The following is a 27,637-nucleotide window of genomic DNA, read 5'->3' as shown; positions in this document are numbered from 1 at the left end:
CGCCGCCGTCCGATCGCCCCTCCTGCCGAGCTTTAAGTGACAGCCGGGACAGCCAATCGGCTCTGCAGGGCGGGAACGCGGCTCTCCCGGAAGAAGGGCGACAGCGAAAGCCAATAAGATGGCCGAACGGGGAAGGGCTGGCCAATAGGAGGGCTGGAGGCCGTGCCGGGGGAGGGGCGTGCGGGAGGCCGTGCCGGGCCGCAGCCTGGGCCTGCTGTGCGTCGGTCTGTCCGGCGGTGCCGCCCGGCGTGCGCTGCTGCTCCGGGCCGCGCGTGCCGGGGAAACGTCTCTTCCTTCTGTGGAAGCCGCCGAGCGCCTCGGCCTGCACTCTGTCATAAATACGCGGCGATGAGCGGCTCGGTGCGCACAGGGCGGCCAATCCGCTGCTGGGACGGCACTGCCGCTGTCAGACCGCGTCCGAAGTCGCGGTCCCTCCGGCTGTGAGCTCCCTCCGAGGACGAGCAGGCCGCCATCAGGTCTCCGCAGCGCCTTCTCCGGGCCGCACGAGCCCGACGATCTCAGCCCTTCCTGTCGGGAGAGGCTGTTCCTGGGCGATGGGGCGCCACCAAGGAGTCAGATGCAACGAGGGCATCCCCTCGTCTTCCCATTCACTGCTACCCAGAAGCGAGCAGGGGCAAGGGAAGAGCATCCCTCCACTTCTTGTCTGAGGAGAAGCGGTGCGCCGAGAGGCCTGAGAGAAGGGGGAGGATGTGGGGGGTGGGAGCTGCACCGCCACAGCTGACGCAGGCACTGCGGGCTGTAGGTGACGAGAAATCCACACGGCAAGCCTTCCTTCCACATGGGCCCAACACAGAATCACAGAATCATAGAATCACAGAATGACCCGGGTTGGAAGGGACCTCAAGGATCATGGAGTTCCTACCCCCCTGCCTGGCAGGGCCACCAAACATACACCTTTACTAGATCAGGTTGCCCAGGGCCCCGTCCAACCTGGCCTTGAACACCTCCAAGGACGGGGCATCCACAGCCTCCCTGGGCAGCCTGTTCCAGGGCCTAACCACTCTCCTAGTAAAGAACTTCCCCCTAACATTCAACCTAAATCTTCCCTCCTTCAACTTGGATCCGTTTCCCCTAGTCCTGCTATTGTCAGCCTTTTCAAAGAGTTTACTCCCCTCCTGGGTGGAGGTACCCTTCAGGTATTGAAAGGCTGCAATGAGGTCACCCCGCAGCCTTCTCTTCTCCAGGCTGAACAAGCCTAACTCCCTCAGCCTGTCCTCATAGGGGAGGTGCTCCAGCCCCCTGATCATCTTCGTGGCCCTCCTCTGGACCCTCTCCAAAATCTCTCTGTCTTTCTTGTACTGAGGGCTCCACACCTGGACACAGTACTCCAGATGGGGCCTCACAAGAGCCGAGTAGAGAGAGACAATCACCTCCCTATCCCTGCTGACCACCCCTCTCCTGATGGAGCCCAGGATCCCATTTGCCTTCCGAGCCGCCAGAGCGCACTGCTGGCTCATGTTGAGTCTCTCGTCCATCAGGACCCCCAGGTCCTTCTCTGCCCAGCTGCTCTCAAGGACCACTCCTCCCAGCCCGCACAGGTGCCTGGGGTTCTTCCGGCCCAAGTGCAAAACCTTGCACTTAGCTGTGTTGAACCTCATTAGGTTCACCTGAGCCCAGCTTTCCAGCCTGTCGAGGTCCCTCTGGACGGCATCCCTTCCTTCCACCGTATCAACCGCACCTCTCAGCTTGGTGCCGTCAGCAAACTTGCTGAGAGCGCACTCAATTCCCTCATCGATGTCATTAATAAAGATGTTAAAGAGCACCCGTCCCAAGACAGACCCTTGGGGGACACCGCTCGTTACCGGCCTCCACCTGGACATAGAGCCGTTGACCACCACCCTCCGTCTGCGGCCTTTCAACCAATTGCTTATCCATCGAGTTGTCCACCCATCAAATCCACTTCCCTCCAATTTGGAGATGAGGATGTGGTGGGGGACCAGGTAAATGACATCGGTCGCCTTCCCTTCATCCACCATCGCCGTCACTCCAGCATAGAAGGCCACAAGATTAGTTAAGCACGACCTTCCCCTGGTGAAGCCGTGCTGGCTGTCTCGGATCACATTCTCATTCTTTATGTGATCGAGCATGTTGTCCAGGAGGATCTGTTCCATGATCTTCCCAGGCACGGAGGTGAGACTCACCGGCCTGTAGTTCCCCGGGTCCTCCCTGCTCCCCTTCTTGTATACGGGAGTGACGTGACCCTTCCTCCAGTCATCTGGGACCTCACCTGACAGCCACAGCTTCTCAAATATGATGGAGAGCGAGGAAAGAAGAAGCACGACATTTGGGCCTTGCAGGTGGGCATCCTTCTGTGCCAGAAGTTCTTTGTCCTCTTAATAGTGAAGGGAGTGACGTGCAGAATCAAACTCTGTAACCCACGTAAGGTTATAAAGCAGCTATGCTCATCATGGCGCCAGATCAAGGGGGATATCTCCTCCTTTCTCACACTCGGAGAAAAGCCCTGGGTACATATTTACAGGCATAACATTTACATGTTCATTACGTTCCACAGAAATGGGCTCAAATTCTGAGAAATTATTAACATACTGTCCCACCCTCTTGAACACGCGTCCTAAAAATGGGGTGGGTGTCTCCGGTGGTCGCTGGATGAAGGCTGGTAGTCGACCTCGCTGTGAACTTCCAGCCTTTTAATGTGGGTAGTCCAAACCAGCTCGTACTGGTGTTGTGTTGAGCTGAGGCATCTGTTTCACTCTCCCATCTTCTACAACAGGAGTCCTTCCTTCTTTCTTATTGTTGATGGGCAGCGAGTTTCCGTGGACTCAGCATTCTGTTCTTCAGCTTATGTGTGCGCAAGCATCTTGTCCTTCAGCGTGGACCCACTCCAGGTCTGTGAAAAGGCTGTTCCCACAATTTGGAAAGGCTGTTCTCCTGGTTCGGGAGACAGCCAGAGCTGGGGAATGGATGCATGGCACCGTAACTCTGAGCAGCAAGGGAACTAGAATGGAATGCAGACACTGCCAACTTCTGCCAGTTCAAATCTGCTTCCAAACTGTTGTGGCTTTGTAATTTGGTTCGTCTTGCTATTCCACATCAGAACATCATGTGGGATAATGGGAGTTAAGGACACAAGTTTTTTTTTTCTTTCTTTCTTTTCCTTTCCTGTGGACTGCCTGAAATGGGCATGGGGGGAAGCGGCACCGGAGGGGAGGTCGGGGAGGGGACAGTTTTGCCCGGCAGCGTGGTTGGAACTTCCCGCCTCCCACAGCCCGCCGGTGCGATTTGGACTCGTTTTTCTCCTTGTTGGAACTCTCTCGTTGTTGCTTAGTGTCATTGGGCTCATTAAACTGCTGTTCATTCTTTTCATAGTTTCCCTCCTAGACCCATTCGCAATCTCCCTTCCCTTCCCCTCTCGGCCGCACCGCGCTGTTAGAGAGAGGAGGTTTTGGTTCCTACTCTGCCCGGGTTTGTTCCCGCTGTCACCGAGTGAGCTCTAGAGAGAACTGCGTGACACAAACTCATTGCAAAGTCTCAGCTAGAAGAAGCGTCACCTCAGTGTACCCAACAAAAAGAACAGCGTTGAGATTCTAATTTTTGGGGGGTTTTTTGTTTTATTGAGGGTGGGTTGTTTTTTGTTGGGTTTTTGTTCTTTTTTGGTTTTTTTGTGTTGTTTTTTTTTTGGGGGGGGGGGGAGGGAGGGAGGAAGGGAAGGGTGGGACGGTTGTTGGATTGTTTGTTTTAAGTATAAAATAAAACTTGGAAGACTTCTGGCCTCTCCAGTGGCAGAATGGAACGGACTGGAACTATTGCTGAGATTCTTGTTCAATTGGGCAAGAGTCTTGTTGCCTTTCCCAGCTCTCATCTCCAGTTGGAACCATCTCCTCGTTGCTATCAGGAGGAGCTTCTTCTTCTGCTGCTCTCTTTTCCCTCTTGCGCACTCTGTGAGAATGAGTTTCAGAAAGCACTACTCACTGACAGGAAATAAGGGGAAACTTGAAAGACTTTGCAACCTGAGTCCTGGCAGTGTACTGCCAGCAGCCGATTTGGCCGCCCAGGATCCTGGCACCACAAATGCTCCATTGCCAAATGCAGCAATCAGGTGTTCTGGGGAAAGGCCAACTCACAGGTAGTTTCTGCACAGCCATATCACAGCACCAACGGCCAGCACCAGCACAGGCAGCAGCACCGCTGAGACCATCACCGGAACGTGGCGCTTCCGCCCAGGTCTGTGAGCACCAGCCTTTGTGCTTTCGCCTGCATTCATCCCTGGAAGAAACGAGACAATGTCCCACATTACCTTCAGCTGCGCTACAGATGATCTCTCAGTGTGCTTCACGGACCCCAGAGGTCTTTTTTGTCAGTGGGTGCCTCCGTCTCTGGTGCCGAAGCACCGGAGGACAAGAAGGATTGCTTCCACCTCTCGCTGGGTAGGGAGAGGCTGCACAGGCACTACCCGTGTCCTCCTCTGGGCCGAGAGCTGGGGCTGTACCCTGGGGTCTGGGCTTGGTCTGTGGGGAGAGCTACAGAGCAGAATCCCTCACGCTTTCCCCGGCGTGCGTGTCCTGAGCTCTCCTGTGGGACGCCCCCCAGGCTGAAGGTCAGGCTTCAGCCAGCACAGGGCACAGCCAGAGCCAGCCCAGGGGAGAAACACTCCTGCAGGCTCCTACCACGCAGGACCCTGCTCATCACCCTCAGGTGGCTTCGCTCACAACTCTGGGATCCGGGAGCGGTGGGAGCTGAGCAGTGTCACAGAGGTCTGCAAGCTGGAACAACTCTCCACACCCCACTAAGGCCAGCCATTTTCAGAGAGCCAGCCCTGGCTTCTTTGACATCTGCTCTGTGCTCACACGCTCAGCTCTGGCTGCTGACCTGGTGTGCAAGAGCTGGCAGCAAGAGCCTGCAGGCACGCAGTGACTCTGGTTAGTGACACCGTATGATCACGGGACAGAAATTACCTGGCATGCCAGTTGTTGCTGCTGCCTGCGCTCCTCTGTCCGGGACCGGCAGAGTGGGATATCCGCCTTCCTGCCGTGCACCCTGCTCAGTTTCTTGGTCCGTTCCTTTAGAAAGAAAGCAGGGCAGTAGGATTGGGATGTCACGTGCACAAAGCAGCTCTGACAAGTAATGGTTGTGCTGGGGGAGCAGCTGCCTCTGGCTCTTGGCTGGGTGCAGACCAGCTCTGGTGCTTGACAGCACCTGCAAGGTGTTACATGGAACACGGCTGCAGCACGGCTCTGAGCCATCCCTTCCTGCTGTGCAGGCTACAGCCTGCCCACACACGTACGTCAGACCTCAGCTTCCCAGGTCCCACAGTGAACAGACTGAAGTATACCCACCACGCTCTGCCTTCTTCATTTCCTTCAGCAGCTGCTTCAGGAGCCGGGATGAGCCCTGGGAGTGTTTTCCTCTTTTGGCTTCATCCTCTTCTCTTTCCCGACCTTAACAGAACGTATGAAGTTAAATATCTTGTGCATGAAGTCTTGAACTCAGCCAAGTCAGTGAAGACAAACTACTCACTGCTGGGATTCCAGCTGGGCTCCAGCGCAGGAGGAAACGGATGACCTGGCAAGGCCCACACTGGGGGCACTTCTGCAACCAAAGACCCACAAAAAGTTTCAGTCACACACTACAGCATCACTGAGTAGCAGAGCGTACAGGGGATCGTGCCATGAGATGGCACTGAAACGGGCAGCAAAAGCTCTCTGAAGAATTTCAAAGCTATGACCTACCTGCGCCATCCGACAGAGTCTCCGTTCTGGAAATCAGAGGATAACCTGGATCGCCTCCTCTGGTCACATCTGCAAACAAATGCAGGACAGAGCAACTGCTACTGAGCATCCTTTCGGCCAGAAGGACGCAGGATGCAGTTAAAGCCAGGGATTCCTTCACAACACTGTTCTCTCCCTTCCGCACGGGAGCGCCTCGGAAACAGTTCCTGGCTGCCTCCAGGGGCCTCACCATCGTACTTAACGAATGCTGTGCGGAGCTGCCCAGAGGAACGCCCTCCTGGAGTTCACCCCTGCTCTAAACTCAACCGCACGGAGCGGGGTAAACCTAGGCTTTGGTAAGCCACTGCCTGCAGACACAGCTGTCATCACGCATAGAGGAGAAATGTTCCCATTGCGTGTGCCCATCTCTCGTTTCCTTAGTGAGCTGCAGTGCTGGAAGTGGCTCAGGTGATGACACGGGGCGGGGGGGGGGGGAAATTCCAAAGCTGCACAGAGGCCAGGTGACCTGCTGGCTGGCATTCCACAGCTTTCCAAATACTTTCTCCAGGCCGTGGGAAACAATTCTCAGGGACCTCATGGAAGACCATTTGGCCCCTTGAGAGGCCACAGCCCGAATCATCGAATGACCCAGGTTGGAAATGACCTTGAAGATCATCAAGTCCAACCGCAGCCTAACCATAGAACCCTAACTCTAACAACGCTCTGCTAACTCATAGCCCTGAGCACCACATCCAAATGGCTTTTAAACACATCCAGGGATGGCGATTTAACCACCTTTCTGGGAAGCCTATTCCAGTACTTAAAAAAGGTCTGTGCTCCCTCGGCTGCAGAGGGGCAGCGGTATGCTTCCCACTGAAACGTGGCAGCTCTCCGAGAGACATAGTACTCATGGCTCATCTGTGGAAGCCCTTCCAGGCACAAACAGGCTTGGAAGACCCGGAGAGGATCTTCAGTCAAATTGCACCCAGGTGAACCGTGAGAGCAGGAACGGTTCAGCCTCCAAGGAAACAGACGCTCACAACTTACCCCTGGGTTGTCCCCCAGGCACAGGCATGAAGTTCGGATCCAAAGGATCATCCGGAAAGGGAGCACCAAGCTCATCATCTAGAATCAAGAACAGATGTGAGAAGTTCCAGCTCCATGGTGTGATCTCCTTCTCCCTCAGTAACTGGATGAATAACTCAGGTCATGATTTCCAAAGCTGCGGGGTGGACGGGATGAGCCGTAGGCTGGCACCTGGCAGCGTATGCAGTGCTCTCTCCAGGCCACGTGCCACATCTCTCGCAGATGACGGGGAAGAAGATGCAGCCCCCCAGGGCTTTCTTCCTGGGAGGCCTCTGATGTACAGGAAGGTCACACTGAGGCACTGGAGGAAAGCACACCTGTCTCTTCCCCTGGGCTGTGGACTGGGGCTCTGGCTTGGAAACTGGGATTCATCTCTGGGGAGTGCCATGAGCCTGAAGCAGAAATGCTCGTGCACGCCCAGCACGCCTCTTCTCAACTCTCCCCGGGCATCTCCCAGGATAAAGGCTGTGCTCCAGCCAGCAATGAGCAGAGCCACAGCCCGGCATGGCTGGAGCCGGCCCTGGGGAGCAGCGCAGCCACGGGCTCTTGCCCGGCTCCCGCAGTGCCGCCCATCACCCCCTAGCCAACAACACCCCCGTGGAAGGCAGGCCCCAGGGAAGTGTAGTACAGGGCCGTGGGGACACAGCCCGACTTCTTGCTGCCAGCGCTGCTCAGTTTGGGTCCCAGCTCTACCCACCCACCTGCTCCTGGTGCTCGCCACGGAGCAGCACAGCTCTCCTGGAAACTCATGGCCACCAAGAGGAGGAAGAGGACAAGGCGGGCAGGGCCCATGGGGTCCATGGCCCCCCACACTCGCACCATGCTTCCAACACCACCGCTGCAGCCACAGTGAGTGTCGCACAGAGCCAAGCCTGAGGCCAGGCCTTGTGAGCTCATGGCACAGCTCAGCACAGCCATAGGACGGGGCATTGTGACCTCACCGCTCTGTGATTCCGGGTGGCGGCTCCCCGCAGGCTGCTGCTCTTGTGATGCGCTGCACCGGGGCTGCGTGGGGCTGCTGCTTGCATCATAGACATGCAGAATCATACAACGGCTTGGCTTGGAAGGTGTTGTCAGCAAAGATGGCTGAAGTTATGACTTCCGCCAGCGTTTAAATCACGCTTCCCTTTTTTGCCTGAAAAGCTGTACTTTTATAGCAGACAGACAAGGATGTTCAAAAAACACACATGCTATTTGGAGGAAATCTACTGCAATAAGAGCCCTAAACCCCCTTCAAAGCCACGATCCATTCATTCTTTTCCTAGAGGTGTCCTTGGTTCTTATGCTGTTTATCCTGCTTCGCAGCTGCTGCTCTGTGAAGTCATTATCTTGCTCCATAGCTGCTGCTCTGTAAATTCCTTCTTGTATTCCCACAGTCCTGTTTCCCTTTTCTGGAGGCACAGATTTTGCGGAATCCCTCCCCTCCACCAGTCATGGAACTGGGACAAACCAGCCTGTAAACCGTCGACAGGGCCAAACCTTTACTATACACACAGACGTCTGTGACTTAAACTTAGTTAAATGAGATGACACACACATTAGACGTAGACAGGACAGTGCAGCAGTGTGCAGTGCTCAAATTAATTGTGGTGGGTGCTGCGCGAAAAGCTGAGCTGTTCTCAGATGTCATTCACAAATATTCTTGTAAGACCTCTGATGAGTGTTACAGACCAGGCTACTAACAGCTGGGCGGTACATATGTTTTCCAGTGCTTAAGGGAGATTGAGTGTTCTGCTCAGGCAAGAAATTCCTGATCTTACTGTAGATGTAAAAGAGACCCCGCTTTGCTGTGATTCTGGAGCAAGAGAGAGTAGAAATCTCAATCCAATAGCAAGGAGCTTCCTCTGAGTTTATAATAATGAGTTAATGATGGAGATCTGTCTTTCTCCGTGAAGGCAAAAACAAGGAGATGCAGGAGGATGAAAGGTATACTGATGAATAGGAGGAATTTTCTAAGCTTACAAAGGGTGTCAGCTGCACAGCTCCCAGCAGTCACATGAGGCTAAGGAAACTCAGCAGCCTTAGAGCATGTAACCTATGCAGATCTTGACAGAAACAAATGCAAGTGGCATACCAATGACTCTTTTGCCTCATGAAGAACATTTTGATTTCTAATAGTAAGTTGCTACCTAAGTGTGAAAGGTAAGCAGACTATATAGTAAGCTCAATGCAAATGGATTTTTTTCATGTGAAAAGCATGGCATAAAAGGTAAAACGTCAATACTGCAAATTTTCTGCCTCTAGTATGTTTATTTACCTTTTATTACTGGCATCTAGGCTAAGTTGTTGGAAATATATTAGGAAACATTTCTTCTCTGAGAGAATGGTCAGGCACTGGAATGGGCTGCCCAGAAAGGTGATTGGCCATCATTCCTGGAGGTGTTCACGAGATGTTTAGGCATTATACTGAGGAACATGTTTTAGTGGGAAATATTGGTGATGAACTGATTGTTGGACTGGATGATCTTGGAGGCCTTTTCCAACTTTGGTGACTATGATGATTCTATGTCAATGATGTTTATTTTTTCAAGTAGGCAATGCTTTTACACTTTCAAATCTTCTGTTCTTTTAGTGCTACTGGGAATGTGAAAATTGCTGAGGTTCATCCAGGTAATCAGTGTGATCAGTGTGATCTCAACCGTCAGGAACAGATTGAGAGCCTGTGGGTTAGAATTAGAGATGAGATTAATAAAGGTCACCTGGTGTTAGGGGTATACTACAGGCCACCTGATCGAGGGGAGGCTGTTGACGAGGCTTTCTTGCTCCAGATGTGGGAGGCGTCATGCTCACGGGCTCTCGTCCTAATGGGGGACTTCAACCATCTGGCATCTGTTGGAAAGACCACACGGCGAGCTGCAAGAGCTCCAGAAGGCTCATGGAATCCATTGATGATAACTTTCTGGTCCAGGTAGTGGACAGACTGTCCAGAGATGAAGCGTTGCTGGACCTGCTGCTCACCAACGCTGAGGAGATCATCAAAGGCGTCAAGGTTGGAGGCAGCCTGGGCTGCAGTGACCATGCCCTGGTCGAGTTTGTGATCTCGAGGGCTGTGGGCCTGGCAAAGAATGGGGCCAGGACCCTGAACTTCAGAAGAGCAAACTTCAAGCTACTCAATGGATTGTTGGCCAAGATCCCCTGGGGTGCTGTCCTTAACGACAAGGATGTTGAGGAGAGCTGGCTACTCTTCAAAGGTACCCTCCTGAAAGCACAAGAGGTCTCTATCTCTCTGAATAAGACGGTGGGCAGATGACGTAGGAAACCGCCATGTCTCAGCAAGGACCCGATGAGTGAACTGAGGGCCAAGAAAGGGGCGTACAAGCTCTGGAAACAAGGCTGTGTCACCTAGGAATAATACAGGGATGCCGTCTGGAGTTGCAGGCATGGGATCAGGAAAGCCAAGGCGCAGGCAGAACTGAACCTGGCGAGGGATGTGAAAAACAATAAAAAGACATTCTACAGGCACATTGGCCAGAAGAGACAGGCCAAAATGGGTGTACCTTCTTGGTAAATTTAAAAGGAGAGCTGGTTCCAACAGATGAAGAGAAAGCTGAGGTGCTGAATGAGTAAGCCCCTTCCCTGGTGTGTGGGTCTGTGGGTGCCTCCAGCCCATCAGTCTCAGTTCTAGGCTGTACCAGGCTGGAACCTTGACATACATACACACAGCTCTTGAGAAACACACTGGGTTAAAGTGGATTATAGAGTTTGATTCCGCAAGTCAAGATCGTCGGGCTCGTGCGGCCCGGAGAAGGCGCTGCGGAGACCTGATGGCGGCCTGCTCGTCCTCGGAGGGAGCTCACAGCCGGAGGGACCGCGACTTCGGACGCGGTCTGACAGCGGCAGTGCCGTCCCAGCAGCGGATTGGCCGCCCTGTGCGCACCGAGCCGCTCATCGCCGCGTATTTATGACAGAGTGCAGGCCGAGGCGCTCGGCGGCTTCCACAGAAGGAAGAGACGTTTCCCCGGCACGCGCGGCCCGGAGCAGCAGCGCACGCCGGGCGGCACCGCCGGACAGACCGACGCACAGCAGGCCCAGGCTGCGGCCCGGCACGGCCTCCCGCACGCCCCTCCCCCGGCACGGCCTCCAGCCCTCCTATTGGCCAGCCCTTCCCCGTTCGGCCATCTTATTGGCTTTCGCTGTCGCCCTTCTTCCGGGAGAGCCGCGTTCCCGCCCTGCAGAGCCGATTGGCTGTCCCGGCTGTCACTTAAAGCTCGGCAGGAGGGGCGATCGGACGGCGGCGCGCACGCCGGCCGCCTGCTCTGCGCGTGCGCAGTCGTGGCGAGGGCAAGCCCGGGCAACGGGCGCCCGGGCAACGGGCGCGTGGCGGCGTGACGTCACTCGACGCGACGCGCGGCGGAGGGGGTGAGCGTCACGTGACCTGGGGCCGCGGCGGCGCGGGGCCGAGGGCAGGTGAGTCGTTGCGGGGCCGGTGGCGCGTTGCGGGGCGCGGGGGGTCCCGTAGGGCTGGGAAGGGGCTGCGAGGCGTTCCCCTGGAGCTGCGGGTGCCTGGACGCGTTTGGGGTCCGCGCGGGGCTGGGAATGGGGCGGGGAAGCGGGGGGTCTCGTGAGGCCGAGGGGGCGCGGGGCTGTTCTTTATGCGGGGCGTTCCCCCGAGAGTCGGGAGAAGGGGCCGGGGGTCTTCCTCTTCTCCCTCTCGTTCTCCTCTTGCAGACCATGGCTGCCCCTCTTTCCCCCACGCTGGTGCTGGGCGAGGCCTCGGAGAGCGACTCGGAGCCGGAGCCGGGGGGGAACGCGGTCGGGACCCGTGCGGTGGGGCTGAAGGTTCCCGGGGAGGCGTCGGAGACCGAGGAGGAGGAGGAGGAGGAGGAGGAAGAGGACAGCGTGGCCCGAGTGCCGCTGCCGGGCGTGTCCCGGGGGGGCACCTCACTGCTGCAGCAGCGGCTGGGGGCGGGAGAGGGGCGGCTGCGGGGTGCGATGGCTGAGGCGCTGGGACGCAGTTTCAGTGGGGCTGCGCGGCTGCTGGAAGGCCTTGGGGGGCCCCTGGGCCAAGCTCAAGCTGGGGCAGCTGCTACCGCACACTGCCTGTGCCTGGTGCGCCGTGATCTGCGTGCTGTGGCTGCCACCGTCGCCACCGTCGCCGCCTGCCGCCTGCTGCCTGACATCTGTGGGGTGCTGTGAGAGTGAGAACCCCGGTGGGGCGGTGCTGGCCGCCGTGGGGAGCTCCGGCTTCATTGTCGCGGTGTTACTGTCAGTAACCTCCAGCACTGTGTCCGGTGGACTTCAGGGTTGTGGCTGTCCCTGATGGCATTCTTATTGTCACTGCCTTTCCGGCGCAGTGTCACCTTGAGTTGATGCTGCCATCAGCAGCACTGCTACTGATGGCTCCGTATCTCAGCAGTGTTCCTGTGTCACCTGGCCTGTGGGGACCTTGGCCTCACAGCAACACTGTCACCGAATGGAAGCTCCTGACAATTGCTTGGTCCGGAATTCTGTGGTTTTTGCCTGTTCAGGGGATCGGAGGGTTGTGGCACTGAGTAAAGCCCTTTGGAGACGCAGCTGCAGCAAGGACGTGACTTTCACTAGGTGGGAGGCAGTGTGTTCACCCGTGGCACCGTGCTCCCAGTGGTCAGAGCGAGGTCCCTTTTGTTGCCCCTCGCGTCCCCAGGCTGTGGTTGTGTCTTTTCCTGCTGTATGAATGTCCCCAGCACCTGGCCGCTGTCCCCAAGCTGTGGCTACATCCTGTCGCCCTGAGTGCCCCTTGGCCACGTCCTCAGCCTGCTGCTACCTCTGTGTGCCCCTCTGAGAACTTCAGCCAGGAACAGAGAGAAGCACACGTGATACACGATGGAGCCACGCGGGTCTATCACACTGCATCCTGCCTGGGCTATCACCTCCTATGGGATACTAGAGATACACCCTGGGTGCTAGTGGGCTTGTGGCACCAAAATGCCCGGGGCACAGTGAGGGTCCTGGTGTCTCCAGGTGGGTCCCAAATGTGCCCAGGGACTGACCTGAGGGGTAGTGGAAAACCAGGATGAAGGTTCACATTCCTCATTCCCCTGTGTTGTGGCAAAGGGAAGAGGTTTTGTGAAGGGCACCGTGGTGTTAGGTTCCTTTCATAAAGATTCTAGACCTCAGTTCCCTTCCTGTATCCAAATCAGAATGAAACATGGTATTCAGAATCCATCTTTTGAGGAAGAACCAACGAGCCCTTGTAACTGGCAGTGCTTGGATATTCTAGATAACCTGTCCCATAAGGAGTGCTGGGTGATGCTGACTGATACCATCAATTGTGAGTGTGCTCCATAGGAGGCTTCCCTCTGTGGGAGTGAGGAAACAGTGTGTGGCGATTCAATACTGTAGGGTTACTACGAGGTTATTAGAGTCTAGGATTCTAAAGTCTGAGGATTCTGTGAGGATGTTAACTCCTGTGTTTGTAAGTTCTGTCATTTCAGATTCTGTGATTGTTTCCTGATTCTAGATTATTTGACTGCGCTGATTCTGGGCTTCAGTTGTGTGGTGATTCTGATTCCTCAATAAGAGTATAGATTCCCAGGTTTGTAGCTGTGCAATATGATGCATTTCCATACCCACCCTGTGCACAGTGTGTGGCATAGTTCTGAGTGCCTGACACGACCCAAGCAAAATACATTTCAGTTGGTTATTAAAGTATGTATATATATATATATATATGTAAAACACTTTAGTTTCTGCTCCCTGTTCCGTTAACTTACGTTCTTCCTTGCTTCGTATGTAACTTCCGAGCTTGGCGTCTTGCAGATAATACCTTTTCTCCCTTTTGTCCTTCGATGGCCCCTAATGATCTCTTCTTGCTCAGTTATAACAGTTGTTATGAGCCCATTCATATAAGAGTTTGGGACTGGAGTTCACTCCAGGACTCTTCTTTATAATAGTTGGTGTCCCTAGTTACTGTCTTGCAGACTTCACAGATTTGTAACAGATGGATACAGCTACAATCCACGCTCTAAGGGGGAAGTAGGAATGTGTTTATTGATGTAATGTAGATATGCTGTGCTACAGTATATAAGGGTGATATAACACGACTGGAGATGGCTGGGTACACTTGGTTATTTTCCACGTAGAGGGCCTACAGTTCACTCTCCTACTGTGTCATGAGGATCAGAGCAGACCCCATTGCCGTCTGACTTCTTCAAACCACATTGGTAAGGATCCTCAGCACAGCTGAATCCACTCCTAGTCCCAGTCGCGTTCAAGAGTTTGCGTCTAAGGGATCCTGTGTGCACAAAGATTCAACCGTAGTGAAGCTAACCAAGCTCAAACCGAGCTGTTAGTCGCTTACTAAGGATCCATATCAGCAAGGTGTCTTGATCTCAAGGTAGAAAGGATCTCTGTGCAGGTGTGACCTCGAGGCATCCCTGCTCAAGAGGAGAGCTCGTCCTGCAGCCTGCTGCTGTGCAGGAGAGCTTAAGAGGTGCCTGTGCTGCTCTATTTTGGTGGTAAGATGATTGACTCGCTGCCGTACTTTGTTTTTAGGCACGTGCTCAAGTGGCCCTCAGTTGTTGAGCCAGACGTCTGCTGTCATTTCTTTCAGCCTCCCGGTCTGAGTCAGTTTTGTGATCGTTAATCTGATTTAGCTGGGAGTGTTGCTCGCTGTCTTCCTATGCCAGGCTGAGGGAGGAAGGTGGGAGGAAAGAAGGGTGAGGAGGGAGCACACCATCATACTGGCTTTGCTGGGAAGGAAGACTGGTAAGGGCAGTGCTGCTGCTCTGAGTCCCAGGTGGATTTTACCCCCAGGAAATACCCTGCAGGTGGGCTTGTCAGGGTGGGGGTTGAGCAGGGATTGCTGCATTCCCTCACACCTCTCCTGTTTCTCTTATCACAGCAGGCTCCAGTTTAATATCAGCCTGCAGCAGAGCAGCAAATAGTCACGGCACATCCATCTCTGGACACGAGCAACTCTCCCGTTATGCCAGACAGCAGAGGCATTGAAGTGGTGTAAGGCCCCACAGCTTTACAGAGGAAATTCCACACAGTCATTGACTTTCCATCCGAAAGATGAAGAGGATTTTCTTTTGCAGCACCTATCATATTTTTTTTTAATTTATTTATTTTTCTGCATTGTTACTAATGCAAAACTTGCTGAAACTAAGGTACCCTAACCATGCCTGAAGTGTTGCAGAAAATTTCCACTCAGTTTGGAGTCTGAGGACTCAACTAACATACAACTGCCTGGTGGGCTCAGCTTAGCCGCACAGTGGCTCCGTTCCTTCCTTGTTAGGCAGGCAGTCACAAGGTGTCTAAAGCCATCTGATGTCTATCCTTGCCTGTACTAACTGCACCTGGAAACATCTGGGTTAACCAGATTTCAGGGCAAACTGTTCCAGTTCCCTCAGTAATCAAGAGTGCATCCTCTCTCTAGTGCCCTGCATGGGATCAGCAGCTCAGCCACTCCCCTTCTCTGGAGGGGTTGCTGCTGCTTGCATTGCTCTGGAAATTGCGGGGGTGGAGGGGGGGCGGGAATGTATCGAAGGGATCCCATTTATGATCTTTCTGCTTCTCTTTCCTTTTTCTTTTGAACTTCGGCTCCTTGTGAGGAACTGTTCCTTCTTGCACCCATTAAATGTCATAAGCCGGTTCTTTTTCAGAGAAAGGAGACTTACTGTTTACACACAAATTCAAAGTCTGACAAGCCCAATCATGTCAGACCCCTATTTTGGTCAAAAGAATGATTTTCCCTTTAGTGGCTCTCTAGGCTTCCGTATGCAGTATTTAAACATCTTTTTCCTTTTCTTGTCCCCAGTTTAGGGATTATTTGTCCAATTCTGAAGCTTCTCCCCACGGGGCTATCTTCAGGCACAAATCTGGGGACGCTTTTCCCTTGTTCTTGGGAACTCCTATTCCCCATACCTCCAGAATGCTGCTGTGAACTACCCAGCTCACACGATTCTTGGATTTAGGGCCCGTTCCCTCTGGAGTACCTCTCTCTGATTCTCGGATTATTAGGGGTGTGCCGCTGGCACTTCATCAAGTGCACAGGGTACCATACAGCAACAGCACACTCCTGAGACTCACCCGAGACTCGAGAGACCCCCAAGGCAAGAATTAAATTCCCTTACCTCGGTCCGTGCACGAAGTTACCGGGACTGCAGGGGTCAACACCTGTGCCTTGGCTTTCACAGAGCCCATCCTGTATGTAACAGTTTCCTATCAGCCATCCCAAGAAGTCACCTCACCACCCAGGCAGGACCGCTGAAATCAGCGGGGTGCACCTCTCCTGTCCAGGGTGGTAGGGGGAGCCCCAAAGAGGCGATAATAATCCCAGGCCAGCCCACAGATTGCTGGAAATATAAATGTTGTCAGAATGGTATTTCTGGGAGAAGCAAATTGAATTCCAGATTGCAGTGGCGAGTGTGCTGCAAGTAGGAGCACCCCACAGGACACAATGACAGCTTTTGTACCTTGCTTTCCCCGTTGCCTTTCCCGCTCCCGTTTCCCTGTTTTGCCTCTCTCCCTCCCCTGTTTCCCCGTTGGCTGGGCACTCCAAGTACATAGTCTTATCAAAGGTTTACACTTCTTAATTTGTGTGTTATCTGGTGTCAGTTGGTAGCCGCCTTGTTGTTTCCAAGATGTCTCAGTACTCTTGTAGTATTGATGTGATGATTTTATTCAAAGTCTTCATTGAACAAAGAGGGAAGGAAGGGAGGGGTAAGGTGGGGGGTTGGGGGGAGGGTTGGTATCAGACTGCGAGATAAATTTTTTTTATCATAATTCTGCTTCAGAAACAACATTTGATTCCCACACTCTCTGCTTGGTATTTTGTCTTTTGATGCAAACACATAAGCCCCATTGGTGACTGGTTCAGCAGTTCAGCTTGCCTTGGCACCCTTTGCCTGGTCGTAGGGAAGGTGGCAGGCTGTGATTCAAGGACGGTGTTGTATGGACACTATTTATCGCCTGCATCCAAAGGTGCAACAGTTTCTGGAGACCCAGGTGGGACCCTGTAGGTGATGGTCCTCTCGCCACCAAGCATCCAGTTGCCAGCAGTGGGTGAGTTCACTGGGACTTTGGGGATGGGAGGTGCCAACCAGCAAGCCTTCAATTTCTGCTACTAAATTTGGGCTTGGAAGCATGTTACACGTGGGAAATACACTTGGTGCAGGAAAGGGGATGTCCTTAGCCAGAGTACTGGAAAATTGAAGGAAAACAGATGAAACTGCAGATCTGTCAACAAAAATGTAAGCACATGACACTTGACTTGGCAGGTCTGTGGGAAGGTCAGCTTCCCCGTGTTTGTATTTCATCCATCATCCTCCACACTGGAGAGGATTTATCCGCTTGGCTTGCTTAATTGCAGCACGTTTCACACGTGTGGATAGCCTGTGCATATTGCATCACCTCCTCTGTGGCCTGAGGTGCTGCACCAAGCTGGAATTAATTCCTTCTTGGGGTTGTTGAGGCACTGCAAAAGTCTGCCAAGCAAAGCTGTGGATGCTCCATCCCTGGAGGTGTGCAAGGCCAGGCTGGATGGAGCTCAGCACAGCGAGACTCTGTGGGTGGCATCTCTGCCCACGGCAGTGGGGCTGGGGTTCTAAGTTCTTCACTGTCCCTTCCAAGCCAAGCCATTGTATGATTCTGCATGTCTATGATGCAAGCAGCAGCCCCACGCAGCCCCGGTGCAGCGCATCACAAGAGCAGCAGCCTGCGGGGAGCCGCCACCCGGAATCACAGAGCGGTGAGGTCACAATGCCCCGTCCTATGGCTGTGCTGAGCTGTGCCATGAGCTCACAAGGCCTGGCCGCAGGCTTGGCTCTGTGCGACACTCACTGTGGCTGCAGCGGTGGTGTTGGAAGCATGGTGCGAGTGTGGGGGGCCATGGACCCCATGGGCCCTGCCCGCCTTGTCCTCTTCCTCCTCTTGGTGGCCATGAGTTTCCAGGAGAGCTGTGCTGCTCCGTGGCGAGCACCGGGAGCAGGTGGGTGGGTAGAGCTGGGACCCAAACTGAGCAGCGCTGGCAGCAAGAAGTCGGGCTGTGTCCCCACGGCCCTGTACTACACTTCCCTGGGGCCTGCCTTCCACGGGGGTGTTGTGGGCTAGGGGGTGATGGGCGGCACTGCGGGAGCCGGGCAAGAGCCCGTGGCTGCGCTGCTCCCCAGGGCCGGCTCCAGCCATGCCGGGCTGTGGCTCTGCTCATTGCTGGCTGGAGCACAGCCTTTATCCTGGGAGATGCCCGGGGAGAGTTGAGACGAGGCGTGCTGGGCGTGCACGAGCATTTCTGCTTCAGGCTCATGGCACTCCCCAGAGATGAATCCCAGTTTCCAAGCCAGAGCCCCAGTCCACAGCCCAGGGGAAGAGACAGGTGTGCTTTCCTCCAGTGCCTCAGTGTGACCTTCCTGTACATCAGAGGCCTCCCAGGAAGAAAGCCCTGGGGGGCTGCATCTTCTTCCCCGTCATCTGCGAGAGATGTGGCACGTGGCCTGGAGAGAGCACTGCATACGCTGCCAGGTGCCAGCCTACGGCTCATCCCGTCCACCCCGCAGCTTTGGAAATCATGACCTGAGTTATTCATCCAGTTACTGAGGGAGAAGGAGATCACACCATGGAGCTGGAACTTCTCACATCTGTTCTTGATTCTAGATGATGAGCTTGGTGCTCCCTTTCCGGATGATCCTTTGGATCCGAACTTCATGCCTGTGCCTGGGGGACAACCCAGGGGTAAGTTGTGAGCGTCTGTTTCCTTGGAGGCTGAACCGTTCCTGCTCTCACGGTTCACCTGGGTGCAATTTGACTGAAGATCCTCTCCGGGTCTTCCAAGCCTGTTTGTGCCTGGAAGGGCTTCCACAGATGAGCCATGAGTACTATGTCTCTCGGAGAGCTGCCACGTTTCAGTGGGAAGCATACCGCTGCCCCTCTGCAGCCGAGGGAGCACAGACCTTTTTTAAGTACTGGAATAGGCTTCCCAGAAAGGTGGTTAAATCGCCATCCCTGGATGTGTTTAAGAGCCATTTGGATGTGGTGCTCAGGGCTATGAGTTAGCAGAGCGTTGTTAGAGTTAGGGTTCTATGGTTAGGCTGCGGTTGGACTTGATGATCTTCAAGGTCATTTCCAACCTGGGTCATTCGATGATTTGGGCTGTGGCATTCCCCAGCCCACCACCAGACCCTACAGGTCACTCAGGGAAAAGGAGGCCCCCACATGTGCCGGAAGCTCTCCTCACCTGTGTCTGATCTCAGTTCTGCCTGCAGGCCCTGCTGGTGAATCAGCAGAAGAGAATCCTGCCTATGATCCCGAGGGCGACGCTGGAGGTAAATCAGCAGGCTTCATTTCCTCGATATTTGTTCATATTTGGCTGGGACAGTTCATCGAGGGTTCCGCCTTTCACCAGCCAGAGGGTTCTTCTGCCCGAGAAGCGTGGATGGTCATCGTTTCTTGGGAGCTGTCAGCATTGTGTTGGCTTTGTCTGCGTATCTCTGAGGTCTCCCAGTGAGAAACTCTCAAGGGGCCAAATGGTCTTCCATGAGGTCCCTGAGAATTGTTTCCCACGGCCTGGAGAAAGTATTTGGAAAGCTGTGGAATGCCAGCCAGCAGGTCACCTGGCCTCTGTGCAGCTTTGGAATTTCCCCCCCCCCCCGCCCCGTGTCATCACCTGAGCCACTTCCAGCACTGCAGCTCACTAAGGAAACGAGAGATGGGCACACGCAATGGGAACATTTCTCCTCTATGCGTGATGACAGCTGTGTCTGCAGGCAGTGGCTTACCAAAGCCTAGGTTTACCCCGCTCCGTGCGGTTGAGTTTAGAGCAGGGGTGAACTCCAGGAGGGCGTTCCTCTGGGCAGCTCCGCACAGCATTCGTTAAGTACGATGGTGAGGCCCCTGGAGGCAGCCAGGAACTGTTTCCGAGGCGCTCCCGTGCGGAAGGGAGAGAACAGTGTTGTGAAGGAATCCCTGGCTTTAACTGCATCCTGCGTCCTTCTGGCCGAAAGGATGCTCAGTAGCAGTTGCTCTGTCCTGCGTTTGTTTGCAGATGTGACCAGAGGAGGCGATCCAGGTTATCCTCTGATTTCCAGAACGGAGACTCTGTCGGATGGCGCAGGTAGGTCATAGCTTTGAAATTCTTCAGAGAGCTTTTGCTGCCCGTTTCAGTGCCATCTCATGGCACGATCCCCTGTACGCTCTGCTACTCAGTGATGCTGTAGTGTGTGACTGAAACTTTTTGTGGGTCTTTGGTTGCAGAAGTGCCCCCAGTGTGGGCCTTGCCAGGTCATCCGTTTCCTCCTGCGCTGGAGCCCAGCTGGAATCCCAGCAGTGAGTAGTTTGTCTTCACTGACTTGGCTGAGTTCAAGACTTCATGCACAAGATATTTAACTTCATACGTTCTGTTAAGGTCGGGAAAGAGAAGAGGATGAAGCCAAAAGAGGAAAACACTCCCAGGGCTCATCCCGGCTCCTGAAGCAGCTGCTGAAGGAAATGAAGAAGGCAGAGCGTGGTGGGTATACTTCAGTCTGTTCACTGTGGGACCTGGGAAGCTGAGGTATGACGTACGTGTGTGGGCAGGCTGTAGCCTGCACAGCAGGAAGGGATGGCTCAGAGCCGTGCTGCAGCCGTGTTCCATGTAACACCTTGCAGGTGCTGTCAAGCACCAGAGCTGGTCTGCACCCAGCCAAGAGCCAGAGGCAGCTGCTCCCCCAGCACAACCATTACTTGTCAGAGCTGCTTTGTGCACGTGACATCCCAATCCTACTGCCCTGCTTTCTTTCTAAAGGAACAGACCAAGAAACTGAGCAGGGTGCACGGCAGGAAGGCGGATATCCCACTCTGCCGGTCCCGGACAGAGGAACGCAGGCAGCAGCAACAACTGGCATGCCAGGTAATTTCTGTCCCGTGATCATACGGTGTCACTAACCAGAGTCACTGCGTGCCTGCAGGCTCTTGCTGCCAGCTCTTGCACACCAGGTCAGCAGCCAGAGCTGAGCGTGTGAGCACAGAGCAGATGTCAAAGAAGCCAGGGCTGGCTCTCTGAAAATGGCTGGCCTTAGTGGGGTGTGGAGAGTTGTTCCAGCTTGCAGACCTCTGTGACACTGCTCAGCTCCCACCGCTCCCGGATCCCAGAGTTGTGAGCGAAGCCACCTGAGGGTGATGAGCAGGGTCCTGCGTGGTAGGAGCCTGCAGGAGTGTTTCTCCCCTGGGCTGGCTCTGGCTGTGCCCTGTGCTGGCTGAAGCCTGACCTTCAGCCTGGGGGGCGTCCCACAGGAGAGCTCAGGACACGCACGCCGGGGAAAGCGTGAGGGATTCTGCTCTGTAGCTCTCCCCACAGACCAAGCCCAGACCCCAGGGTACAGCCCCAGCTCTCGGCCCAGAGGAGGACACGGGTAGTGCCTGTGCAGCCTCTCCCTACCCAGCGAGAGGTGGAAGCAATCCTTCTTGTCCTCCGGTGCTTCGGCACCAGAGACGGAGGCACCCACTGACAAAAAAGACCTCTGGGGTCCGTGAAGCACACTGAGAGATCATCTGTAGCGCAGCTGAAGGTAATGTGGGACATTGTCTCGTTTCTTCCAGGGATGAATGCAGGCGAAAGCACAAAGGCTGGTGCTCACAGACCTGGGCGGAAGCGCCACGTTCCGGTGATGGTCTCAGCGGTGCTGCTGCCTGTGCTGGTGCTGGCCGTTGGTGCTGTGATATGGCTGTGCAGAAACTACCTGTGAGTTGGCCTTTCCCCAGAACACCTGATTGCTGCATTTGGCAATGGAGCATTTGTGGTGCCAGGATCCTGGGCGGCCAAATCGGCTGCTGGCAGTACACTGCCAGGACTCAGGTTGCAAAGTCTTTCAAGTTTCCCCTTATTTCCTGTCAGTGAGTAGTGCTTTCTGAAACTCATTCTCACAGAGTGCGCAAGAGGGAAAAGAGAGCAGCAGAAGAAGAAGCTCCTCCTGATAGCAACGAGGAGATGGTTCCAACTGGAGATGAGAGCTGGGAAAGGCAACAAGACTCTTGCCCAATCGAACAAGAATCTCAGCAATAGTTCCAGTCCGTTCCATTCTGCCACTGGAGAGGCCAGAAGTCTTCCAAGTTTTATTTTATACTAAAAACAAACAATCCAACAACCGTCCCACCCTTCCCTTCCTCCCTCCCTCCCCCCCCCCCCCCCAAAAAAAAACAACACAAAAAAACCAAAAAAGAACAAAAACCCAACAAAAAACAACCCACCCTCAATAAAACAAAAAACCCCCCAAAAATTAGAATCTCAACGCTGTTCTTTTTCTTGGGTACACTGAGGTGACACTTCTTCTAGCTGAGACTTTGCAATGAGTTTGTGTCACGCAGTTCTCTCTAGAGCTCACTCGGTGACAGCGGGAACAAACCCGGGCTATACAGTCCCCTTCCCCACCTCCCCTCTGATGCTGTAAAGCACAAGCTGTCCCAGCCATGACCTGCCTCTGACATGCTCAGCCTGCAGGGAGATCTTCTTGCGTGTCTGCAGGCTGTGCTCACTTTGCCAGGCACAAGGTTCAGTCCAGAGCTCAGCTCAGTTTACCTACAGCAGAAATCCAGGCTCTGCCAGCCCTGCTGCAGAAACACTGAAGTCCCGTTCTTGCAGTGTCACGCAGTTCTCTAGATCGATCCATGACATTGACAGGAGGGCAGTAGGCCCGTGGGCCCCTCGGGCCCCTAAAATGTGAAGGGAAAAGGGAAAAGGGGTAGGGAGGTGGGAGCTGGGCTGTAGGGAGCAAGCAGCAGCCTTTCTTGCTTACTATGATATCGGAATGCAAGATAACACAATATAAATGACCTTCTCCTGACCCTTGTCCCTGCCTCCCCCTGTCCTCAGAGTGCAGCCACCTGCTCTTGAGGAGGGTAAAGAACTGGGATAATTTATACTTGCTTATCCTGGCACTGTCTGTGGGCCGCTAAGAGAAATCCCTGCATTCCCAAAAACAGAGACAAAAAGGGACAGGCAGAGGAGTGCCTAGTGAAGATGGAACGATGCTTTCAGCTGTGGTTGCTATGGCTGGATACAACCGACCACCCAAGGCTGAGCACGCTCTCCTGTCTCAGCCCCAGTTCTGGAAATAGCCAGAAGAGCCCAGTGTTCTCTTGCCTTCCTTTACTGCTGTGAGCCATTCTGAAATGCACGTTATCAATAGAGCAAAATATCAATTTTTAGCCCCAAAATAAAATTCCTCCCTTAAATAGCACTACTTATCCCCAAAATAGGACATTTTCTACACACACACACACAGACAAACACACACACACACACACACACACAAAACAAAACAAAACAAAAAAAACCCCAAACCATTTTCTGCTGTAAATATCTCCTTTAATGCATTTCTTTGGAGCTGTTTGCCTTTGGAAGACAGTGCTGGCCTGTGACCAAAACCTCACTCCAGCTTTGTATAGAAGAACTGGGGAAACAGTACCATCGTCCCCTGTGAAAAGCAGGATGCAGGTGGGCACCTCCCTTTCTGCTGAGATCCCCAAACCAGAGGCTGCCACTCTAAAGAGAGCTAACTCCACCTCTGTTGGACTTACAAATAAGTTGGGACAGTCGCCATTGGCTTTGACTTAACAACACCTGATGACCCATCACTACTGAAGATCAACATCTGGACTCCCATGGTAGCGACCATCTCTCTCTTGTTTCCTACAAAGACTGCTTGCTTTTATTTCCAACTTTTTCTATTGCCCGTCTTCCCTTCCACATCTCCCTAAACAACTTGATTTGCAATAGACTGGACGGGCTAACATTTAACTCCTTGTGTCTCAATCTCTCCGTCGGGTACACGTATATTAAAAGAACCTCCCTCTCACTCTGATAGTAGGAGCGAGAGAGTGTCGCCTCCCTGAAGAAAAGCAGAGGTAGAGGGACAATGGGGACTCCTCCTTCCGAGACCCCTTGGCTCTGACAGACAGGGTGCCTGCATTTCTTGGAGCCTCGGGTCTCAAGTCAAGGCAGCATTTGAAAGGCGTAGCTGTGCGTGAGGCTGGGCCTGGGCTGGAGATGAGACTGTTCCCTTCCAACCTGCAGCTCCATGAGATCCCGGGTGGGAAGAGAAGGGCTTTTTGGGAGACTCGGGTATAGCTGAGGAGCAAAACACTGCAGCTAATCAACTTGGGAAGGGACAAAGAGAGGCAGAGAAACGGCTGCCTCCCTTCAGTGCTCTGACCTGAAGGCACCCCCGGGGTTTGCATCTGGGCACAGAACTGCCCTGTGTTTGGAGAAGAGTCTGCCTTCTTTGTACAGAAACCCATCGGCTGTTGGACTGCGTGGAAAGAGATGGAGTAAAATACAATCAAGGCCTTGCAGAAATCGGTCCTTTGCTGCGTTCTGGCCATTGGTGCGCTGAACAAGATCTATCGGCCCCACAGGGATGCACTTTCTCCCTGAAACACAGGCCCCAAGGGAAACAATTGCAGCTCCTCACTTAATAGAAGGATCTGCATTCTCTTCCAAACTGTACTTTGAGTAAACACTAGTCCTGCGTCCAAACAGATCGTTAAGGTGCCATGTTGCAATTGAAAATCCAGACCCTGGCTTTGGAAGCCAAAGAGAAGCCAAAGTCTGCTCCCCGACTCCCACCCCGGTCAGGCCCTCAGGCAGCCATCTTAAGAGGGCATGGCTGTGCTCCTGCCAGGCAGGCCGTACCCAGCGGTGAACGTGGCACCGGGAGGGGTGGGATGGGGCTGCCTGGAGCCCCCACTTCACACGGCTGTCCCCTCCTCAGCCCTCAGGAGAGCCGCAGCTCAGCCGGCGAGCTGTGTGTGGGAAAGGCTGTGTCACAGCCAAGGGTCCTGGCTCGGGGCTGCAACATGTGCCTCTTCTGAGCAGTGCAGTGCTGAGCATTGCTCCAGGAACAACGGGCAGTTACTGGGAACATTTCAGAAGCAAGAAGGAGAAGGCCAGAGGCCTGGAAACATGGCCTGTGGAGGAGCTGCCCTGAGCACCCGAGTGCTGAACTTCCAGCACAGTAGACATTTCCGCTACGGACTGCGCACACGTCAGTAGGAGGGGCAGCATGTAAATGAGTTCCTAGAAAAGCAATGAGTATGTTAATGATTTCTTGCAAATCTGTTGAATATGTATACGCTTGCCCTATGAGTTTCTAACACTGATGTCTATCGGTGCACATGATAGGAGGAGTGATCCCCCACGTGCCCAGTGGTGAATAAACACATACCTGCCTTATAACTTAGTTCTGTTTATAGAGTTTGATCCTGCACATCAATACAATTCCTCCCAAACCCTTCCCACTTTGATCCACTTCTGCACAGACACACTTTGACCACGTCACCCTCCTTTTATCCCCTTTCTTATTGCAGCCACTTGTCACTCCTTTGGGTCTGCTTTAGGCCTCTTGCGTCAGCGCCCCCACCCCCTACCCCATCACCCAGAACAAGGTCTGCATATCCCCTCCCATGGACACCTCCAATCTCCCGATGACCAGCGGAGCCCTCTGATGACCCTCTTGATCAGTGAAGCATTCTTCATGTCAGTGAACATTTCTGACAACCAGTGGAGCCCTCCAACAACCAACAAAGACTCCAGATGACCGCAGTCACCTTCTGATGGCAAAACAAGCCCTCTGTTGACCAGCTGCGTTCTGCTCTGTGTGCAGGGAAGGAAGGGTGGGAAAGGAAGACGTTGACAAAACCTTGTTAGACATCATGGTTTGCTCATCGTAGCATAATGATTTGTTTCTGATTTGATCAGACAATCTGGAGAGGATTGTGGCAGCAACTGACTGCCTTGAGAGACACTGCTGGAGTTGCAGAGATGAGGCAGGTGATGGTCTGCAGACAAAGCCGTACTGCCTGATGTTGCTGTGCATCAATTAGTAGAGAGAGTTCAAAAGCCTGACTGTTTCCAAGTGATGTACGATAGAAAGCTGCAGCCACACCGTGAATCACCTGTGATGATGCCTGTTGATCCTGAGACGGTGACTCCTTCCATCAGGAGGCTTCCAGAATCGCTGGAACCCATAGGCGTACAACTGCAAGGGAAGATACAGGCTGTGTCCCAGGGAGAAAGAAACTGGGCAGTGTTAGAAGGAACTGTAATGTCCAACCATCTGCAGTCAGGATACTGACTTGAGGAATCAAACTCTATAATCCAGAGACTGGTTATAAAGCAGGTATGTTTATTCCAGCGTTGCGCAGCGCCGGGTGCAAGGGGGATAGCTCCTCCAAACTTGCACACCGACTTGTAAAATCGTGACACAGATATAGGTACACCTCATATATAGTCAGTGATTTCTCGGAATTCTGATCCATATTCAATAGTTCTTTAGCATGCAGACCCCCTCTTGTTATCACCCATCTTATCAGGGAGATGCAACTCCTCTTCTGGTATTTAAACTTCTAATCCCCTCCTCGCCAGGTGTCTCAGGGAGATCTCACTCCTTATCTGCATCCTTCCTGCTCTCCCAGACCCATTGTCTCCATTCCTTGTCATTCTAACTAACTAGATCATTCCTTTTCCCACCTACAAACTACATTTAACTATCCCCCTTTATTCTAAATTCCAACAGAGCCTCTGCTTCTTGCTTCACTGTTCAAAATCCCATAACAAATATTCTTGGAAGGCAAAGGACACCTCAAAAAAGGGTGTAAAATCAACTCTCACTGGATCGTTCCCTACCTTTTATTTGCTCTGTAATATTTGTGTCGCCACTCCTGCAGAACCACGGGCTGCTGTCTGTGACAAGTTAGTGGTGTGTGCTGTTGTAACTCAGACAATTGTGTCATCCCATGTCTTATTCAAATTAAAGTACACAACGTGTTGTATCTTCCATGTACTTTATAGCTGCAACTGATGAACATTTAACTCCTCCTTACCACCCGTCCCTTTCCCTTATGCTTGCCTTATTTATTTATTTATTTATTTATTTATTTATTTATTCCCTCATTTCCTCACCACCTGAACAGACATTTGTGCATCAATTTCAATCATCCTTTCAGCAGGTGGTGCAAAAGACAAAACTGTTTTTCTTTGTGGTCTCCAATCTTGCTTGGCAAGGCCTTTCTAGTGCTAAGAGTCTGACTGAATTACCCAGGGGGGCAAATGGTGGCTGTCACCATGCCACAGTGCCTCTGCTTGTGATTGCACAGATAAGCAGAAGAGGGACAAGCAGCCTTTTTCAGGGGTGCTGCTTGAAGGAGCTGAGCACTGCAAAAGGTGACAATGAGTGTGCAGGACAACAGAGGCACCACTCCCTGCTGGCACATCTGTACGGCCAGGAATGTCACATTAAACTGAGAGAAGAAAACCCACAGCAATGGGGGATAAAAGGCCATCCCTAAACTGGGGACTTTGCAGACAAACTCCCAAAGACAGCTCTGGCAGAGAATTCCCTGAGGGGAAATCCTCTTGGATGAACCCCCGAGGCCAGCTTGCTGCGGAGCTTCCTGGCTTTCTCCCAGATCAACAGAAATGGGGAAACCCTGCTCGGTGGTTCGGAGAATATGGAGATGTAAGGCAAAACAACAAAACAGTGAGAACCTAAAAGGAAGGAGGAGACAGATGACCAGTGCCACAGGACAGGAATTATTGGACGCAGTTGAAGGGCAAGTCATCCCAGCTCACGGCTGGGCTGCTGCCTCCTATTGCTGGGGATCCCCACTCCTCCCAGCTGCTCGTTCCCTCCCACGCATTTTCCCTTGGAGCTGTGTGTTCCTCCAACCCTGATGAGCCTCTCCTGCACCAGACCAGGCCCCTGCTCCCTGGGATGGAGGAAGCAGCGCTCCTCAATACTGCAATCATCATCTCCTTCCAGCTTGCTGGGGGTCAGGGAGCCTTCAGAGAAGCTGTCAAGCTCCTGCTGGTTTCACTAGCTCACCAAAACCACCCTCCACTTCCTCACTTCCTGCAAACTGCATTCCAACCGCAGCAGCTTTAGATGAGCCCAGCAAGTGTGAAGGCCCTTCTG

The 27,637-nt window shown here is 53.4% G+C and overlaps 2 protein-coding genes across 9 annotated transcripts; one reads left to right on the top strand and one right to left on the bottom strand.

Annotated features, from left to right (window-relative positions):
• Positions 1-3,600: 3,600 nt before the first annotated feature.
• Positions 3,601-7,863, bottom strand: LOC140261725 (uncharacterized). 2 transcript variants are annotated; one of them, XM_072355480.1, is made up of 8 exons: positions 7,715-7,863; positions 6,735-6,812; positions 5,709-5,777; positions 5,497-5,568; positions 5,316-5,417; positions 4,935-5,039; positions 4,104-4,245; positions 3,601-3,918 (listed from the first exon to the last, which is right to left on the bottom strand). In XM_072355480.1, exons 1-8 carry the CDS (start codon positions 7,818-7,820, stop codon positions 3,783-3,785), a joined length of 810 nt encoding a protein of 269 aa, XP_072211581.1. In that variant the 5' UTR covers positions 7,821-7,863; the 3' UTR covers positions 3,601-3,782. The 2 variants fall into 2 exon arrangements, with proteins under 2 accessions (XP_072211581.1, XP_072211580.1); XM_072355479.1 differs by having other exon boundaries at positions 3,607-3,918; positions 6,945-7,845.
• Positions 7,864-17,201: 9,338 nt separating this feature from the next.
• On the top strand, positions 17,202-21,943 carry LOC140261589 (uncharacterized). Of its 7 annotated transcripts, none has more exons than XM_072355166.1 (9): positions 17,202-17,445; positions 18,348-18,425; positions 18,956-19,015; positions 19,735-19,803; positions 19,944-20,015; positions 20,095-20,196; positions 20,473-20,577; positions 21,267-21,408; positions 21,594-21,943. In XM_072355166.1, the coding sequence occupies exons 1-9, from the start codon at positions 17,202-17,204 to the stop codon at positions 21,727-21,729; spliced, it is 1,008 nt and encodes a 335-aa protein (XP_072211267.1). In that variant the 3' UTR covers positions 21,730-21,943. The 7 variants fall into 7 exon arrangements, with proteins under 7 accessions (XP_072211267.1, XP_072211265.1, XP_072211270.1 ...); XM_072355164.1 differs by having other exon boundaries at positions 18,944-19,015; XM_072355168.1 differs by lacking the exon at positions 17,202-17,445 and adding an exon at positions 17,964-18,215.
• Positions 21,944-27,637: the final 5,694 nt, after the last annotated feature.

This window comes from Excalfactoria chinensis, chromosome 22 (assembly GCF_039878825.1).
Source record: "Excalfactoria chinensis isolate bCotChi1 chromosome 22, bCotChi1.hap2, whole genome shotgun sequence".
NCBI classification, from domain to species: Eukaryota; Metazoa; Chordata; class Aves; order Galliformes; family Phasianidae; genus Excalfactoria; species Excalfactoria chinensis.
The sequence above is the reverse complement of the archived record's forward strand: the minus strand, read 5'-3'. Positions and strand labels throughout refer to the sequence as shown.

Bases quoted from the DNA above. Each gene is read 5' to 3' on its own strand.
- LOC140261725 (XM_072355479.1), bottom strand. From the start codon at position 7,161: ATGGCACTCCCCAGAGATGAATCCCAGTTTCCAAGCCAGAGCCCCAGT. The intron at 5,569-5,708 runs GTAGGTCATAGC...CTTTGGTTGCAG, and splicing joins GACTCTGTCGGATGGCGCAG to AAGTGCCCCCAGTGTGGGCC. The intron at 5,418-5,496 runs GTGAGTAGTTTG...CGTTCTGTTAAG, and splicing joins GCCCAGCTGGAATCCCAGCA to GTCGGGAAAGAGAAGAGGAT.
- LOC140261589 (XM_072355164.1), top strand. From the start codon at position 17,202: ATGCTCCATCCCTGGAGGTGTGCAAGGCCAGGCTGGATGGAGCTCAGC. The intron at 17,446-18,347 runs GTGAGGTCACAA...TCTTGATTCTAG, and splicing joins CCACCCGGAATCACAGAGCG to ATGATGAGCTTGGTGCTCCC. The intron at 21,409-21,593 runs GTGAGTTGGCCT...TCATTCTCACAG, and splicing joins TGGCTGTGCAGAAACTACCT to AGTGCGCAAGAGGGAAAAGA.